Raw genomic sequence first — 19,692 nt, forward strand, 5'->3', positions numbered from 1 at the left:
TTCAGTATGAGACTAGCCTCATGGCTAATTTTGATCGTTGAAGAACGTACAGCTATGACTATTGAAGCTCAAATGTGAGTGTTTCTACTTTGTGTAAATAAAGTTGATCTTCTAACAGGTAACGGGACGTCCTTGAGATTTTGTCCAGAATCGAACAATGGGTAGCCGTGTTTGATTTTCAATTGCTTTGACGTTTACGCTATAAAAGTAGCCTGCTAAGTAGTGCTAAAGACATTTGGGATTTAGCCTAAATATTGTGACATTTGTCCTCGGGTTGTGTTACACATTTAGTGGATTTCGGTTGGGTCTGAATGAATGGAGCTCCTGGGAAGTGAATGAGAGTTATTTTAAGGACATCTGTCTTGCTTTTAACGGGGAAAGTACGCTCATCCACAACAGCCTTTGCTATTAGGAAATGCAATTCGTATTGATTTCCACTAATACATCAATAGATCTAGTGAATGGCTAATACAATACGAGTATATATGCGTAGAGTCCAATAATGTACCATAGCATACAGTGCCAGCCAGAAATTCAGCCCGGCGTAATGGCGTAGAATCCGAAAATGAACTGCACCCGATGGAGGGGGTAGAGACTAGAGAGACCGTGGTAGATCGAAGGGGAGGGGGTGATCAGTAAAGCTGGTGACGCCTCTGGAGGAACGGTATAGAGGTTAAATCATCGCGAATATTCTTGGAATTATTTGCTTGAATGCAATAGGGGGCACAGAATCTCCCTCTTTCTCTCCTTCCTTCCTTCCTTCCTTCCTTCCTTCCTTCCTTCCTTCCTTCCTTCCTTCCTTCCTTCCTTCCTTCCTTCCTTCCTTCCTTCCTTCCTTCCTTCCTTCCTCCCTTCCTCCCTTCTGTCCATCCTTCCGTCATTCTCTCCCCCCCCCCCCCTCTCTCTCTCTCTCTCTCTCACACACACACACACACACACACGCTCGCAAAGGGATGGTGGTGGATGCTCCTGACTGCGATAGCTAAAACAAGATGGGATAATCATGCGTGTCTGGCCCCGGGCGTTGATGCAGCTGCCGTTGCCTGATCTTTACTGGACTGAGGGTAGGGTGGGTCTGGTTCCGACTTGATCTACATCTCGATTTGGCTTGACATCGATGTTATCAAGCCATTTCCATGGTAGAAGACAACGACTGTAGCCCAAAACGCGCAATCGCAATAAAAATGAATAATCTGAGTGATAGATTAATTAAATGCTCCCATCGACTGAGAACCGTATGTATCGATAATTAATAAATTAACTAATTGATAAGACAGACGGGAATAACCTGCTGTCTTGGACGAAAGGTGGTGGTGGTGGGAGGGAGGGGGGGGGGGGGGACAGTAGCCAGGGACATCCCCATGAGGTGACCGGATCACCCTTTCTCCTGTTTGCTGAGATTTTTTTTGAATGAGAACGGTACCTGGCCTTCCGGGAAAAGAACATCATTGCATTTGTAGTCAGGCTAGGACACCCTCTCCACCAGCACCCTATTTTCGCCGTTCCCGCCACAGCAACCGCGGCACCGACCAGTCCACGACCCGGTTCGCGTCATCGAATCGACGCATCACTGGATGGGGTGTAGACTGTGAAGACCGTGAGTGCGTGTGTCAAATGGGGTACTGAGGGAGACTGGGCGATCTCATCCCCTGTGCACTGGTTAATTGCACTCCAACCTGGCGAGTTTGGAGGGACGGAGAGTCAGGTGCAGTAAGGGCGCCTCAATGACCGTCTCCTCCCGGGACAGAGCGCCTAAAGCCCAGCGTTTGCAGTGCGGCGGGTAGAGAAGGCTAGAGAACAGCGGCGAGTTTGGAAGTTTTGATGCATATGATCACAACCACCATGATTTTTATGATTCTTGGCGCTTCAGTTGTAATGGTAAGAGATCCACTTTTTATTGCACCCCGCATGTGTGTTTAACGCCTACAGCAATGATATATATGTTTTTACTTGTGTAGCCTATATAATGTAGTTATAGGCTAGATATTACAACTACATAGCACATTTTATATAAGGACACTGAAAATAATTCTGGTTAAATGCATATAGACTTGAGGAAATAGGCTACACATAGTCTGCCAACAATTACATGGCTATCATGAATAAATCATATAAATACCATTTAATAAGAGCGAGGGAGTTTTCCCTCGCAAATGATTGCAAGGTGGGTTTCCAAATGGATTTTTCTATTTTCTCTTATATGGACTTTAGCTTAATGCAAGTCATATAATGGTGCTGCTGTGTTGGGAATAGTTATTGTGTCCCAGTTGACTCTTTTGGTTCTTTTGCAGGCGATAGCCTGTTTAATGGACATGAACGCACTACTGGATCGCTTTCACAACTACATCTTACCGCATTTACGAGGGGAAGACCGCGTCTGTCATTGCAACTGTGGAAGGTAAAAAACAGTATTAAACATTGATTCATTTGGATAGATACAATGTGCTGCATCTGCAATGAAAGGGTCGCCTAACAGAGTCAAGAAGGCTGCTATTTTTCTCGTCTAATCATAATCCCTCAATAGGCCTCTCGAATGATTTCTCCTGCTGAACTGTTGGTTTTAATAAGCATCCCAACCTGCTCCATGCATAATCTCTTGAAAATGTGCCTAATTGATGTCGACTGTGGTTTTATTCGAGGTATATGTGTGTCTGATGGTAGGCTACAGCCTCATGTTTGTGATGCCTAGGTTGTGACGGTGTTTTCAAGCCTATATTCAGTGATTTGTCTTTTACTGCATACGAAGGTGGTTGAGCCATAAATAAAGTATGTTATGATTTATGAGGAATGGGCTAAGGAATCATTTTAAACGAAGACAGCTCTCAATGATCGTTCTCGTGCTGTTTTGCATTTGCAATATTACCATATTTTTAGGAGGAAATGTTTTTGGAGAGAGGACATTAGGCCTACCTATATTGAATCAGTTGTGAGAATTATAATATAGTGATCTATTATTGATAACCCATGTTATGAAGGCTGAAAATGGAATGAAACATAAAATAACTATAGTTGAATGGTGATTAGGCCAGGTATCATATTGCTGTTGTGATTAGACCTGTAAAAGTTATATGTGGCCTCACATTTTCACAATTGCTGGTAGAGACTCCTTGCAACACTGCAAAATCTTTCTAAATTCAAGTTCTACTCAAATATTTTGAGGAAAACGATCACCTAAAATAAATGTTAAGAAACTTAAATAGCTGAAGTGAGCAGTACTATGAGAAATACAATAAAACGTGCATTTATTTTTAGTAAGGTATACTTAAATTGAATGCCCCCACTAAGTCACAAATTGTAGCGTAACCAACCATGACTGTATTTGTTAGTGACATGGGGTTGTTGAATTAGTTCATTTTCAGTCTTATGACCTTAACAAAGTAAGTTCCTATGCCAAGAGTGTGTAAAGCTGTCATCAAGGCAAAGGCAAAAATATTTGTTTAACACTTTTTTGGTTACTACATGATTCCATGTGTTATTTCATAGTTTTGATGTCTTCACTATTATTCTACAATTTTGAAAATAGAAAAAATAAAGAAAAACCCTTGAATGAGTAGGTGTGTTCAAACTTTTGACTGGTACTGTAATTCATTAGAATATTAAGCCATGGATAAAGGCAAGTTTAGGCCTGAGTCTGAACAACTACAGTGGCTTGCGAAAGTATTCACCCCCCTTGGCATTTTTCCTATTTTGTTGCCTTACAACCTGGAATTAAAATTTATTTTTTGGGGGGGGAGGTTGTATCATTTGACTTACACAACATGCCTACCACTTTGAAGATGCAAACATTTTTATTGTGAAACAAACAAGAAACAAGACAAAAAAAAACAGAAAACTTGAGCATGCATAACTATTCACCCCCCCCACCACCACCACCACCACCACCACCCAAAGTCAATACTTTGTAGAACCACCTTTTGCAGCAATTACAGTTGCAAGTCTATTGGGGTATGTCTCTATATGCTTGGCACATCTAGCCACTGGGATTTTTTCCCATTCTTCAAGGCCAAACTACTCCAGCTCCTACAAGTTGGAGGGGTTCCGCAATCTTTAAGTCACACCACATATTCTCAATTGGACTGAGGTCTGGGCTTTGACTAGGCCCTTCCAAGACATTTAAATGTTTCCCCTTAAACCACTCAAGTGTTGCTTTAGCAGTATGCTTAGGGTCATTGTCCTGCTGGAAGGTGAACCTCCGTCCCAGTCTCAAATCTCTTGAAGACTGAAACATGTTTCTCTCAGGAATTCCCTGTATTTAGCGCCATCCATAATTTCTTCAATTCTGACCAGTTTCCTTGTCCCTGAAGATTTAAAACATACCCACAGCATAATGCTGCCACCACCATGCTTTACTATGGGCATGGTGTTCTCAGGGTGATGAGAGGTGTTGGGTTTGCACCAGACATAGCATTTTCCTTGATGGCTAAAAAGTTCAAATTTAGTCTCATCTAACCAGAGTACTTTCTTCCATATGTTTGGGGAGTCTCCCACATGGCTTTTGGCAAACACCAAATGGGTTTGCCTATTTTTTTCATTAAGCAATGGCTTTTTTCTGGCCACTCTTCCTTAAAGCCCAGCTCTGTGGAGTATACGGCTTAAAGTGGTCCTATGGACAGATACTCCAATCACCGCTGTGGAGTATCTTTGGTCTCTTTGTTGCCTCTCTGATTAATGCCCTCCTTGCCTGGGCTGTGAGTTTTGGTGGGCGGCCCTCTCTTGGCAGGTTTGTTGTGGTGCCATATTCTTTCTATTTTTTAAATAATGGATTTAATGGTTCTCCGTGGGATGTTCAAAGTTTATGATATTTTTTTATAACCCAACCCTGATCTGTACTTCTCCACAACTTTGTCTCTGACCTGTTTGGAGAGCTCCTTGGTCTTCGTGGTGCCGCTTGCTTAGTGTTGTTGCAGACTCTGGGGCCTTTCAGAATAGGTGTATATATACTGAGATCATGTGACAGATCATGTGACACTTAGATTGCACACAGGTGGACTTTATTTAACTAATTAAGTGACTTCTGAAGGTAATTGGTTGCACCAGATCTTATTTAGCTGCTTCATAGCAAAGGGTGTGAATACATACGCACGCACCACTTTTCCATTTATTTATTTATTTATTGAAACAAGTTATTTTTAAAATTTCATTTCACCAATTTGGACTATTTTGTGTATGTCCATTACATGAAATCCAAAAAAAATACATTTAAATTACAGGTTCTAATGCAACAAAACGCCAAGGGGGTGAATACTTTTGCAAGGCACTGTATATATTGTAGCTTTATGTACGTGTTGGGTCATTGTTGTTCAGTGCAGAATCTGAAACAAATTGTTCACTTAACTAACATTCACAGAAGAGAAGAAAATCTGCTCTTGGCCCTGTATGAATACTGCTCCTTTGTTTTGACTGCCTACAGTCTAACAACCTGAGAAATGGGTCATGAAGTGTTAGTAAGATTAGTAATGGGTCATGAAGTGTTACTAAGATCATCATACAATAATATTGGCCAAACTTTTGAGAGGGCCTCTCTCTCACTCCCTCTCATTTCAAGATTTCCTCATAGTTAATGTTCAGTAATGTGCTATATTAGGCCTGTATGCCTTTAGACCAACATTTTTTTTTTAATTATACAAAATTATAAACGCAACATGGAAGTGCTGAAATAAAAGATCTCACAAAAAAAAACGTTTTACTCAAAATTTGTGCACAAATTAGTTTACATCTCTGTCAGTGAGCATTCCTCCTTTGCAAAGATAATCCATCCACCTGATAGGGATGTCAAGACACGGATTACTTTGTGATGGGGACAATAAAAGGCCACTCTAAAATGTGCAGTTTTGTCGCACAACACAATGCCACAGATGGCTCAAGTTTTGAGGGAGTGTGCAATTGGCATGCTGACTGCAAGAATGCCTACCAGAGCTGTTCACAGAGAATTGAATGTTAATTTCTCTACCATAAGCCACCTCCAATGTTGTTTTAGAGAATTTGGCAGTACTTCCACCTGGCCTCACAACCACAGACCACATGTAACCACGCCAGCCCAGGACCTCCACATCTGGCTTCTTCACCTGCGGGATTGTCTGAGACCAGCCACCAGGACAGATGATGAAATTAAGGAGTATTTCTGTCTGTAATTAAGCCCTTTCGGGGAAAAATGTATTCTGATTGGCTGGGCCTGGCTCCCAAGTGGGTGGGCCTATGCCCTCCCAGGCATGGCTGCGCCCCTGCCCAGTCATGTGAAATCCATAGATTAGGGCCTAATTAATTAATTTAAATTGACTGATTTCCTTATATGAACTGTAAATCAGTAAAATTGTTGAAATTATTGCATGTTGCGTTAATATTTTTTTCAGTGAACATTATCGCTGTCTATCATAGCAGCATTTTTTTGTGGTTTATTTTAAGTCATTTTAAAATATTGATAAAACCTCTTATACTCAATATTCAATGTGCAATGCTCACAATATTCCTAGCTTTGAATTAATTATATATTTTCATACTTGTGCTTGTTACCTTCCTGCTCCTGGGGAAATACAGTACATATAGTCCTAAACTAGATCCCAACAATTGCATACAACACTGATTGTCATTGCCTTTAATTAAGCCAATTGAAAGCGAGTGACACAGTGTCTGCTTCCAGGCTCTGGTCAAAAGTAGTGCACTATGTAGGGAAAAGGGTGCCATTTGGCACACAGCCACTTTGTCTTTTAGGGACCTGAAAATGCTCTTCAATAAGAGTTACTAATTTTACCTAAGATGTTTATCCTCTCAGTATAAACATTTCATGGAATAGACAGTCAGATGAGAGGCCACCTGATCTTGAAAGCCTACTTTTAGTGCATGTGGTGTTGAGGCGTCATCCTGGCGATGATACACACCTAGTCAGGCCTGAGGCCACATCCACTGTCATTCCTTTACTGCTTGTAAACCTCAGGTTGTCATTTTATGAGATGTACCTTTGAGGGGCATGTTAGGTAGATCGTTATGTTAGGCTTGGAGAACACTCTGTGACAAAAGTAATGGTAATCATTTACAGAAGACAGGCTTACACACCTTTCTGGAAATTATTATTCACCAGCACTGTACTGTGTAAATTCAGCATGTATTCCATGCCTTTGCATTCTCCCATTTGTACCAAATCAGTGTTGAGAATTCAATTTCATCACCTACACCCCCTAATTTGTCCTCCCTTGCCCTATCCCCTCTTTTCCTTGTTCTTCCCTCCACCACTAACACTTTCTAACCTCCGGCTTTGTCTCTTCCAGGCATCGTGTCCACTACGTGATCCCGTACAATGGGGACCATTCTCTGGTGGACTCGTCGGAGAACTACTTTGTGAGTGACAGCGTGACCAAGCAGGAGATGGACCTGATGCTGGGGCTGCTGCTGGGATTCTGTATCAGCTGGCTCCTGCTGTGGCTAGACGGAGTGCTGCACTGTGCTGTCAGGGCATGGAGAGCCAGTCGCTACTATGGTGAGTCAACCAGAGACTTAGTCTGTTTGACTGGGAAAAGTTCTATATGCACTGATTGGAACGTCAATAAGGTTGACAAAATGTGCAGCAGAATGAGAAAAACCTTTCTCAATCATCTGATGACAGACGTATTGTTTGGTTGATTCCCACGTCTGCGAAAAGAGAGATGTTGAGTGAAGTGGTGTATGTGTTAATATTTCGACTGCCATATTGATCAGTGTTTCTCCTACATATTTTCTTGGGGATGTAACGTGGGTGTGCAAATGCCCAGAATTGACATACAGGCTGCTATTGACCACTGTACCATTCATTGAAACCAATTGAAACCAGGCTTTCTTGGGTGGGCGCAACACACCTGGCTATAAGTGATGGTTATGGGAAACTTTACAGAACTTGAGGACATAAGGGCTCAGTTGTTTACTCAAAGAAGCATTCATAGGGAAAAAGTATATTCCAGACAAAATGTATTGTCTCACAGGATATTTACTGTACAGTACTGTATACAGTGTGTTATGGTCATGAATTAGAATGAAGACATTATACAGGTAATTACTACTGTATAACTGGGAGAAGGAATTTGGAAAAAGATGACTTTGTGTCCGTTGAGGGGGATAGTTATGTGTGTAAAGTAGGCATAGTGAAACTGTAACGTTAATTATGCTGTTCAGTACATACTGATTCACTGAAACAAAGATTCCTTACCCGTAGCACAGAGGGCATGTGTCTGTACACCAGGAAGACATACAATTATTAACTGTCTCAATTCTTACCAATGTTAGCCTAGCAAGCCAGACCTCACTGGTGTGTATGCCAATGTGAACATATTACATATTAGAGGACTTCTTGTCCATACTTCTTCTCCTGATTCAATAACTTGTCCAGTCCCACTGGGCACAGACGTCAGCTCAACGTCTAGTTTTGATTTACATTTGGTTGAGTTGTCAACTAAGGTGAAAACATTTTTTCACCATGTCACTGGATTTAGGTTAAAAGTTCAGTGAAAAAAAGACTAAATTCTCTTACGTTGATGACTTTTTCCAAATCCAATCAGTTTTCCACATTGATTGAACGTCATCATTTTTGGTTGAAATGACAAGGAAACATTGTGGATTCAACCAATGTTTGCCCAATGGAGTGTTCTTATAATGTGTTGGAATAATCCAATTGCTTCAGCTACACATTATCTTGTGCAGCTCTCAATGTCAAAACAGGTCTATATTTTATAGCTGGCCTGGATCCTTTAGATATAAGACATTGCTGAAGTAGGTGATGTGACCTGGATATTTCAATTGCTATTACGGTCAGAAAATAGAGGGGCATAATGTCTAGTGAGTATACAGTGGCTTGCAAAAGTATTCACCCCCTTGGCATTTTTCCTATTGTGTTGGCTTACAACCTGGAATTAAAATGGATTTTTTGGGGCTTTGTATAATTTACCCAACATGTCTACCACCTTGAAGATGCAAAATATTTTTTATTGTGAAACAAACAAGAAACAAGACAAAAAAACAGAAAACTTGAGCATGCATAACTATTCATCCCCCCCAAAGTCAATCTTTTGTAGAAACAGCTTTTGCAGCAATTACAGCTGCAAGTCTCTTGGGGTATGGCTCTATATGCTTGCACATCTAGCCACTGGGATTTTTGCCCATTCTTCAAGGCAAAACTGCTCCAGCTCCTTCAAGTTGGATGGGTTCCGCTGGTGTACAGCAATCTTTAAGTCACACCACAGATTCTCAACTGGATTGAGGTCTGGGATTTGACTAGGCCCTTCCAAGACATTTAAATGTTTCCCCTTAAACCACTCGAGTGTTGCTTTAGCAGTATGCTTAGGGTCATTGTCCTGCTGGAAGGTGAACCTCCGTCCCAGTCTCAAATCTCTTGAAGACAAACAGGTTTCCCTCAAGAATTTCCCTGTATTTAGCGCCATCCATCGTTCCTTCAATTCTGACCAGTTTCGCAGTCCCTGCAGATGAAAAACATACCCACATCTTGATGCTGCCACCACCATGCTTCACTGTGGGGATGGTGTTCTCTGGGTGATGAGAAGTGTTGGGTTTGCGCCAGGCATTTTCCTTGATGGCCAAAAAGCTCAAATTTAGTCTCATCTAACCAGAGTACCTTCTTCCATATGTTTGGGGAGTCTCCCACATGGCTTTTGGCGAACACCAAATGGGTTTGCTTATTTTTTTCTTTAAGCAATGGCTTTTTTTCTGGCCACTCTAGCATAAAGCCCAGCTCTGTGGAGTGCTTAAAGTGGTCCTATGGACAGATTCTCCAATCTCCGCTGTGGAGCTTTGCAGCTCCTTCAGGGTTATCTTTGGTCTCTTTGTTGCCTCTCGGATGAATGCCCTCCTTGCCTGGTCCGTTTAATTTTGGTGGTCGGCCCTCTCTTGGCAGGTTTGTTGTGGTGCCATATTCTTTAAATGTTTTAATATGGATGTAATGGTGCTCCGTGGGATGTTCAAAATTTCAGATTTTTTTTATAACCCGACCCTGATCTGTACTTCTCCACAACTTTTTCTCTGACTTGTTTGGAGCGCTCCTTGGTCTTCATGGTGCCGCTTGCTTGGTGGTGCCCCTTGCTTAGCGGTGGTGCAGACTCTGGGGCCTTTCAGAACAGGTTTATGTATAATAATATCATGTGACAGATCATGTGACACTTAGATTGTACACAGGTGGACTTTATTTAACTAATTATGTGACTTCTGAAGGTAATTGGTTGCACCAGATCTTATTTAGGGGCTTCATAGCAAAGGTTGTGAATGCATATGCACGCCCCACTTCCGTTTTTAATTTTTTAGAATTCTTTGAATCAAGTTATTTTAAAAATTTCATTTCACCAATTTGGACTATTTTGTTTGTGTCCATTACATGAAATCCAAATAAAAATACATTTAAATTACAGGTTGTAATGCAACAAAAATAGGAAAAACGCCAAGGGGGATGAATACTTTTTGCAAGGCACTGTAAAAGTAAGAGATGGCCAATTAATCACCTCTGATTAATATGAAACCACCACACAATAACCCTATTATTTGATGTCTTGAAAAGACTACATTAAAAAGTAGGGATGCCGTACTCTTTTGATGCGTCTTATTATTTATTTATAATAAACAAGAATTTGGAAATGTGAAGCATACAAATATTGCCAGACTTAGATTCTGTGATTCTATAAGTGTTAGTCAAGATAAAACTGCTTCATATTTGCAGCACAGAATCAACCCATCTGATATTCAGTGCATAACATCCACATAAAAAAAATCCACCCAGATTTTACATTCAAATGTTTCCCTCAAGGTAGAGGGGTGGCTCAAGGCTTTTCTTGTGCTGGAATCCTTGTGAATGGAGGGAATTGCCCCTTCACTGGTGTGTTTGGCTGTGACATTGATTGTGGGTCAGATTTGTTTAGCTGGGGAGTGAAGGTGAGGCTGATGAAGCGGGAAGGTAGGGGGGTGTGGACATACTGTCACCCCCCACACACACACACACCATTGCTCTCTCCTAGGGATCTATAAATAGAGTGAGAGCAGCTGGAATGGCGGGTGAGGTAGGAACATGCACACCACACTGACACAGACCTTTAGCTTTTTCTAATTCCATCTGTAGACCCCGAGTCTCCTGCTCTCCATTCAGTTATTGAATCTCCTTATATCCATTTTCTTTAAAAGGCATCCTTTTGGTGACCTTACTGTCTATTTCTCATGAATAACTGATTCATATTCTTTGGCACCATCAGTGATGAAACCATCAGTGGAAAGACATTTTATTTAACAAAATAAGGAAAGAAAATATGATAACAAAAGAGGTAAATTATGATTTGGATAACAATGACCCCCCTTCCCTCCCTCCGTAAAAAGACCTTAACATTTCTACCCCCACCCCATTTTCCGCATCATATTACCATTTACATTTTTCCCCTGACTCCATCTCCATCTCTCCATCCTTTTATTCAAATGAGAAGAACCTGTATCGTTCTCTCTTTTCCTTTGGATACCCTTCTGAACTGTCCTTGTGGATTGCATACCCATTCACAGCTATAAATAACTCACTCCTCCCTCCCGGCCAGCGACCCCCACTTCCCACCACCTGCCTCCCCGTACTCCCCCCTCTCCCCTGCCTCTAGCAGGGCCATGTGCTAGTGGGTGTGCTGCCTTGGGATTTCCGTCTTCTTTCTCTGCCGTCTCAGCGTGACTCACCTCGCCAACTAAGCCTGACAGAGACAAATTCCTGCACTTCCATTTCTACAAATTCTACCTCACACTCATATACTTGGTGAAAGAAATCCTAAATCATTTTTAAAAAAATCGCTATTTAATCATGCATATCAGGATATAGAAACTGAAACATACACAAACATGGCCAAAAGTATGTGGACACTACTCGTCGAACGTCTCATTCCAAAATCATAGGCATTAATATGGTGTGGTTGATGTGGTTGAGGTCAGGGCTCTGTGCAGGCCAGTCAAGTTCTTCCACACCAAAGAGTCTACCCCAAACTGTTGCCACAAAGTTGGAAGCCCAGAATCGTACAGAATGTCATTATATGCTGTAGCGTTTAGATTTCCCTTCACTGGAACTAAGGGGCCTAGCCCGAACCATGAAAAACAGCCCCAGACCATTATTCCTCCTCTACCAAACTTTACAGTTGGCACTATGAATTGGGGCAGGTAACATTCTCCTGGCATCTGCCAAACCCAGATTCGTCTGTCGGACTGCCAGATGGTGAAGCTTGATTCATCACTCCAAAGAACCCTTTTCCACTGTGTCCAATGGCGGCGAGCTTTACTTCACTCCAGCCAACGCTTGGCATTGCGCATGGTGATATTTGGCCTGTGTTAGGCTGCTCGGCCATGGAAATCTATTCCATGAAGCTCCTGACGAACAGTTCTTGTGCTGACGTTGCTTCCAGAGGAAATTTGTAACTCGGTAGTGAGTGTTGCAACCAAGGACAGACCATTTATGGAGGGGGCGCTACGTGCTTCAGACCATTCTGTGAGCCAGTGTGGCCTGCCAGCCCGAGGCTGAGCTGTTCTTGCTTCTAGATGTTTCCACTTCACAATAACAGTACTTACAGCTTTTTTTCTTTCGTTTTTCTCTCTCATTTTGTTAGGGGGTGGATCAGCTTTAATATTGGGGATAGATTGTTGCTTCCATCAATGTAATATATATACTGAATATATATATATACACACACACACATAAACAGTCATACATATACACATATATACATACAGTTGAAGTCGGAAGTTTACATACACTTAGGTTGGAGTCATTAAAACTAGTTTTCAATCACTCCACACATTTCTTGGTAACAAACTATAGTTTTGTCAAGTCAGTTAGGACATCTACTTTGTGCGTGACACAAGTAATTTTTCCAATAGTTCTTTACAGACAGAAATTGTAGACCTCCACAAGTCTGGTTCATCGGAAGTTTACACACACCTTAGCCAAATACATTTAAACTCCGTTTTTCACAATTCCTGACATTTAATCCGAGTAAACATTCCCTGTCTTAGGTCAGTTAGGATCACCACTTTATTTTAAGAATGTGAAATGTCATAATAATAGTAGAGAGAATTATTGATTTCAGCTTTTATTTCTTTCATCACATTCCCAGTGGGTCAGAAGTTTACATACACTCAATTAGTATTTGGTAGCATTGCCTTTAAATTGTTTAACTTTGGTCACACGTTTTGGGTAGCCTTCCACAACCTTCCCACAATAAGTTGGGTGAATTTTGGCCCATTCCTCGAGACAGAGCTGGTGTAACTGAGTCAGGTCTGTAGGCCTCCTTGCTCACACATGCTTTTTCAGTTCTGCCCACAAATTTTATATAGGATTGAGGTCAGGGATTTGTTATGGCCACTCCAATACCTTGACTTTGTTGTCCTTAAGCCATTTTGCCATAACTTTGGAAGTATGCTTGGGGTCAATGTCCATTTGGAAGACCCATTTGCGACCAAACTTTAACTTCCTGACTGATGTCTTTAAATGTTGTTTCAATATCTCCACATAATTTTCTTTCCTCATGATGCCATCTATTTTGTGAAGTGCACCAGTCCCTCCTGCAGCAAAGCACCCCCACAACATGATGCTGCCACCCCCGTGCTTCACAGTTGGGATGGTGTTCTTCGGCTTGCAAGCTTTCCCCTTTTTCCTCCAAACATAACGATGGTCATTATGGCCAAACAGTTCTATTTTTGTTTCATCAGACCAGAGGACATTTCTCTAAAAACTACGATCTTTGTCCCCATGTGCAGTTGCAAACCGTAGTCTGGCTTTTTTATGCCGGCTTTGGAGCAGTGGCTTCTTCCGTGCTGAGCAGCCTTTCAGGTTATGTCGACATAGGACTCGTTTTTACTGTGGATATAGATACTTTTGTACCTGTTTCCTCCAGCATCTTTCCAAGGTCCTTTGCTGTTGTTCTGAGATTGATTTGCACTTTTCGCCCCAAAGTACGTTCATCTCTAGGAGACAGAACATGTCTCCTTCCTGAGCGATACGAGGGATGCGTGGTCCCATGGTGTTTATACGTGCCTACTATTGTTTGTACAGATAAATGTGGTACCTTCAGGTGTTTGTAAATTACTCCCAAGGATGAACCAGACTTGTGGAGGTCAACAATTTTTCCTGAGGTCTTGGCTGATTTCTTTTGATTTTCCCATGTCAAGCAAAGAGGCACTGAGTTTGAAGGTAGGACTTGAAATACATCCACAGGTATACCTCCAATTGACTCAAATTATGTCAATTAGCCTATCAGAAGCTATGAAAGCCATGGCATCATTTTCTGGAATTTACCAAGCTGTTTTAAGGCACAGTATAACTTAGTGTATGTAAACTTCTGACCCACTAGAATTGTGATACAATGAATTATAAGTGAAATAATCTGCCTGTAAACAATTGTTGGGAAAATTACCTGTGTCATGCACAAAGTAGAGGTCCTAACCGACTTGCATAACTATAGGTTGTCAGCAATACATTTGTGGAGTGGTTGAAAAACAAGTTTTAATGACTACAACCTAAGTGTATGTAAACTTCCGACTGTAGTACACTTATCATAATTTGTTTTTAATCCAGAGAGGTTAGCAAAAGTACTTAGATCCTTTATGAGGCTGTGGAGGGATTCTAATTGTGGTTTTAAAAGAAAACATGAATCATCAGCGTACAATGACACTTTTGTTTTTAATCCATGGGTTTCTAACCCCTAATACTATTGTTGGATCTCATTTTAACATAATAATATTAAATAGATATCCCGATAGTGGACAACCTTGTTTTCTTCCTCTTGACAGTTGACTTTCTGATATGTAGCCATTATTTACAATTTTAAACATAACTTTAACCCATTTTATAAGAGATTCTTCAAAATTGAAATATTCTATACATTTATCCAGTCGTACTTTATCAAAAGCCTTTTCAAATTCAGCTATGAAAACCAGGCCTGGTTTCCCCGATATGTAATAGTATTCTATTGTTTCCAGTACTTGTCTTACATTATCTCCAATATATCGTCCATGTAAAAAACCTGTCAGATTAGGATGAATAATATCTGACAATACCCTTTTAATTCTATGCGCCAAGCATCACAACACTGAAGTGTAAGAGGCCTCCAATTTTTTTATGGGCTGGATCTTTATATATAACACTTGGATCCTATTTCAGTAATAATGAAATCAGACCTTCTTGTTGCGTGTCTGATAATCTACCATTTATATAGGAGTGGTTAAAATATGATACCTTTTTTTTTGTATACTTCCCCTGGTATGCCATCCAGCCCTGGAGTTTTCCTGGACTTTAATTGCATCAAGAAGTTCCTCCTCTGCAATTTGGCCTTCACGTGAGTCTTTCTGTACAGATGTTAATTTTACATTATTAATAGGAAAGTTATGGTAGGAAACAATGGTATCCAATTGTTGTTAGTAGCTACTATCTTGTCTCATCGCTACAACTCCCGTACGGGCTTGGGAGAGACGAAGGTTGAAGGTCATGCATCCTCCGATACACAACCCAACCAAGCCGCACTACTTCTTAACACAGCGCGCATCCAACCCAGAAGCCAGCCGCACCAATGTGTCAGAGGAAACACCGTACACCTGGCATCTTGGTTAGCGTGCACTGCGCCCGGCCCGCCACAGGAGCCGCTGGTGCACGATGAGGCAAGGATATCCCTACCGGCCAAACCCTCCCTAACGACGCTATGCCAATTGTGCGTAACCCCACGGCCCTCCCGGTCGCGGCCGGTTACGACAGAGCCTGGGCGCGAACACAGGGTCTCTGGTGGCACAGCTGGCGCTGCAGTACAGCACCCTTAACCCCTGTGCCACCCGGGAGGCCGAAAACATATTCTTAAAGTACTTTACTTCCTCTTTCAAAATATAATTCAGTGAATCATGCGTGACTCCATCATTTGTAACAGGTTTCAATACATTTTTTTGTTATTTCTATGTGGAAGATTGAAAATTAATTTGGTGCATTTTTCCCCATATTCCATACACGTGGATATTCTGTAAGAGTACTATATATGCCAATTATGATCCGACTGCATTCTGTCCCCATCAACATTTCTTTAACTTTTGGTGCCAGAGAGAATGACATAAGAAAGTAATCAAGATGACTAGCTTGAAAGCTTCCGCCATGTATATCTCACTGGTTCAGGGTATTTAAGCCTTCATATATCCACTAATTCCAATATATCCGAGACATTCATGATTTCCTTAAGGGTGATAGTTTGCAATGTGATTTCCTATACACTTACAGTTGACTGGGGCAGCTCTAGCAGGGCAGAAATTTGACGAAATGACCTGTTGGAAAGTTGGCATTCTAACATTGTGCCACGTTGAAAGTCACTGAGCTCTTCTGTAAGGCCGTTCTACTGACAGTGTTTCTCTATGGAGATTGCATGGCTGTGTCCTCGATTTTATACACCTGTCAGCAACGGGTGTAGCTGAAATAGCCAAATCCATTATTTGAAGGGGTGTCCACATACTTGTATATATAGTGTACATACCACATACAGTATGGGTAATACTGCCATACCAGGCAAAAAAGGAGTAACTGCTCATAGCATGGAACTGAGAAAAATGGCTTTTATTTACCTTGGTTTCACAGTAACCTTATGCAGTTACTGCTAACATGACCCCTATTTTCTCCAAAACACAACACAATAGAGGCAGGATACTTGTCCACGTGATTAAGCATGTATTTAATGTAGCAAAAATGACATTAACTCCTTTTAGACCAAATGAGCAGCTACTGCCTTTTTGCTTGGTAGGGCAGAATAGTAATGTAACATTTTATATTTGGCATATGAATGTGTGGGTGTAACAGTATTGCAACCGTCTCATTTTGAGCTTGAACCAGGGACCCTCTGCACACATCGACAACCATAACGCTCAAGGCATCGTTACCTAGCTCTCCACAAAAGAGCTAGTGTAAGGGAAACAACTCCTTCAAGGTCTCAGAGCGAGCGACAACACCAATTGAAACGCTACTAGTGCGCATTGCTAACTAGCTAGCTATTTTACACCGGTTACATGGGCAACACATGAGTATGTAGGATTGATGTATTGTACTACCAACAATTAGGTTGGTGGGAGCATCAAGCATGTTTTGGAATACAGTATTGGGCATCTAATATACCTAACCAAATGCACTACCATTCTCTTATTAACCCCACAATGAGATAAATGTTCTAATCATTTATCTTTCTTCTCTAGTTTCTACCCTCCTATAACAACCTCCCTCTCTCCTCTTGTCCACCAGACACCCCTTCTTGGTCATGGCTCCCCTCATTCTGCAACCTTCGAGATCTGCGTCGACGAGCCCAGCTCAGACAGCTGGAGGACTCCAGTGGCAACATGGTCCACATCAAGCAGAAGCTCTACCACAACGGCCACCCCAGCCCACGCCACCTCTGACTCTAAAACAAGAATCCCCCATCCCAGCCCCCCCAAACTGCCCCATGGCCAACTGCTGCCTCAGAGACCCTGGAAGACTGCCCTCTCACTGTTCATAACACCCCTGTCACTGAGACTTTCTTATGACAACCCTGACACAAGTCAGCACCAACCAATCCAAACTCGAGCAGAAGAAGAAGATAGTCGCTACTGAAATCTTGTCTATGTCCACATTTTCTGTGTTCATTGTTGAAACTTGGCATGGGTACGATACGGGCAGTGTCCAGAAAGTGGGGGGAGTACGAATGGGGTGCCACAGTGTGGGTTTTTCTCTATGGGGAGGGTCTTTCTCTAAAGTGGGAGGGAGGTAAATGGAAAGGGGTGTTTTTCAAGATTTTGTGATGGGAAGATTAGATTGCTGCTTCTGTAAATACTAATAAATATGGGGAAGTGGGAACACAGGGTATGGGGGGGGTTTGTTTGTGAGTGTGATGAGTCAAGTGTTACGAGTAGAGCTGATGGACTGTATGGGAGGATAAACGGAGGGTAGGGAAGATGAGGATGACAGCCATCTGGGTTTGAAGAGTGTGATTTCTGCTAAAAACACAGATTAATTAGCTTTGTTACTTTGTGAATTAAATGAATGTATTAATTTACATGTAAATATAAGAAGGGGAGGGGAGCATATGTTTGTGGTCAGGGTTCTCTGCGCTGTGTTATTATTTATGAGAAGGTAGAAAATAAATTGATGCCAGCCCAGATAAGACGGAGAGACAGTTCAGTGCTTCCCTTGTCTTCCCAATACTGTGTCCAATAGCACTTCCCAATTTGCTACATCCAATTGCCTCATACTTATCAGGAGCAACCAGCCTAGCAGCAGCGGGAACCTTCACCTAGTCCCCCTCCCCTCTCTGTCCAGACATTGCTGTTGTGAGGATAAAATGTCTGTTTTATTAAAAGTGCCATTGAAAAACAACAGTGACCCCTAATGTTTGAATGTGTCATTGCCTCAACATCAGCAGATATACTGTTCAATAGATACGCTTCCATACACAATTATTTAGTAGTGAAGTTAAATCTTTTAAATTGGTTCTATACTCCAGCATTTTGAATTTGAGATCAAATGTTTTATATGAGGTGACAGTACAGAATGACATCTTTTATTTGAGGGTATTTTCATACACATGTTTTACCGTTTATAAACTCAACCACTTAATGTATCTGGTATCTGTATCCCCCATTTGAAGGTGTCATAAGTATTTGGACAATTCCCTTAGTTCAATTTAGTCAAAAGTTTAGTACTTGGTCTCATATTCCTAGCATACAATGAATAAATCAAGGTTGTGACTCTACAAACTTGTTGGATGCATTTGCATTTTGTTTTGGTTGTGTTTTGGATTATGATGTGCCCAATAGAAATGAATGGTAAATAATGTATTGTGTCGTTTTGGAGTAACTTTTATTGTAAATTAAAATAGAATATGTTTCTGAACACTTCTACATTCATTACGAATAATCATGAATGAATCATGAATAGTGATGAGTGAGAAAGTTACAGATGCACAAAGATCATGTCCCCGAAACATGTTAACCTTGCATCATTACCAATAACAAGGGAGGTTAGCATTTTTGGGGGGGTATGAAATTTACACCTCTGTAACTTTTGACTAAATGTAATACACTATAAGTGAATTTATCAAAAATACTTATGACACCTTCAAATGGTGGAACTAGATACATAAAATGTTTTCTAAACAGTAAATGATATTTATAAAAATACCCTCAAATAAAAGGTGACATACTGTATTGGTGCCTCATATAAAACATTTGATCAATCCAAAATCCTGAGTATAGAGACAATTCAGCAAAATGTAAAGCTTCACTAAATAATTACATAGGGGAGTGTATGTATGGGGAAAAAGCATTCCCAGGAACCTTACTATTCAGCATCCATCCCTTCACCCATCCCTGTTAACTAGGATAGGATATAAACAAGGTACATTTGTAAGAATTGTTTATTATAACTGTATCATAAACAATGCATGCATTTATTATGATTGCTTATTGTTCACATACACTGAGCATACTGCTCTTTCCATGATAGACTGACCAGTGAATCTATGAAAGTTATGAGCCCTTATTGATGTTAAAACCACTTCAATCAGAGTAGTTGAAGGGGAGGAGACAGGTTAATTAAAGAAGGATATTTAAGCCTTGAGACAATTGAAACATGGATTGTGTATGTGTGCAATTCAGAGGGTGAATGGGCAAGATGAAAGATTTAATTGCCTTTCAAATGGGTTATGGTAGTATGTGCCAGGC

At 41.1% G+C, this 19,692-nt stretch overlaps 1 protein-coding gene across 1 annotated transcript; it reads left to right on the forward strand.

The window, feature by feature from the left end:
• Window positions 1–1,354: 1,354 nt before the first annotated feature.
• tmem240a (transmembrane protein 240a) lies at window positions 1,355–17,748 on the forward strand. The gene is made up of 4 exons (XM_029621984.2): window positions 1,355–1,878; window positions 2,292–2,398; window positions 7,263–7,471; window positions 17,237–17,748. Exons 1-4 carry the CDS (start codon window positions 1,822–1,824, stop codon window positions 17,389–17,391), a joined length of 528 nt encoding a protein of 175 aa, XP_029477844.1. The 5' UTR covers window positions 1,355–1,821; the 3' UTR covers window positions 17,392–17,748.
• The last annotated feature ends 1,944 nt before the right edge of the window (window positions 17,749–19,692 follow it).

The sequence above is a fragment of the Oncorhynchus nerka genome, linkage group LG20 (genome assembly GCF_034236695.1).
Source record: "Oncorhynchus nerka isolate Pitt River linkage group LG20, Oner_Uvic_2.0, whole genome shotgun sequence".
Taxonomy (NCBI): domain Eukaryota; kingdom Metazoa; phylum Chordata; class Actinopteri; order Salmoniformes; family Salmonidae; genus Oncorhynchus; species Oncorhynchus nerka.

What these genes read in the sequence shown, in the direction of transcription:
- tmem240a (XM_029621984.2), top strand. Translation starts at nt 1,822, where the DNA reads ATGCATATGATCACAACCACCATGATTTTTATGATTCTTGGCGCTTCA. An exon ending in TGTCATTGCAACTGTGGAAG is followed by an intron (nt 2,399 to 7,262) that starts GTAAAAAACAGT and finishes TGTCTCTTCCAG; the next exon opens with GCATCGTGTCCACTACGTGA. An exon ending in GAGAGCCAGTCGCTACTATG is followed by an intron (nt 7,472 to 17,236) that starts GTGAGTCAACCA and finishes CTTGTCCACCAG; the next exon opens with ACACCCCTTCTTGGTCATGG.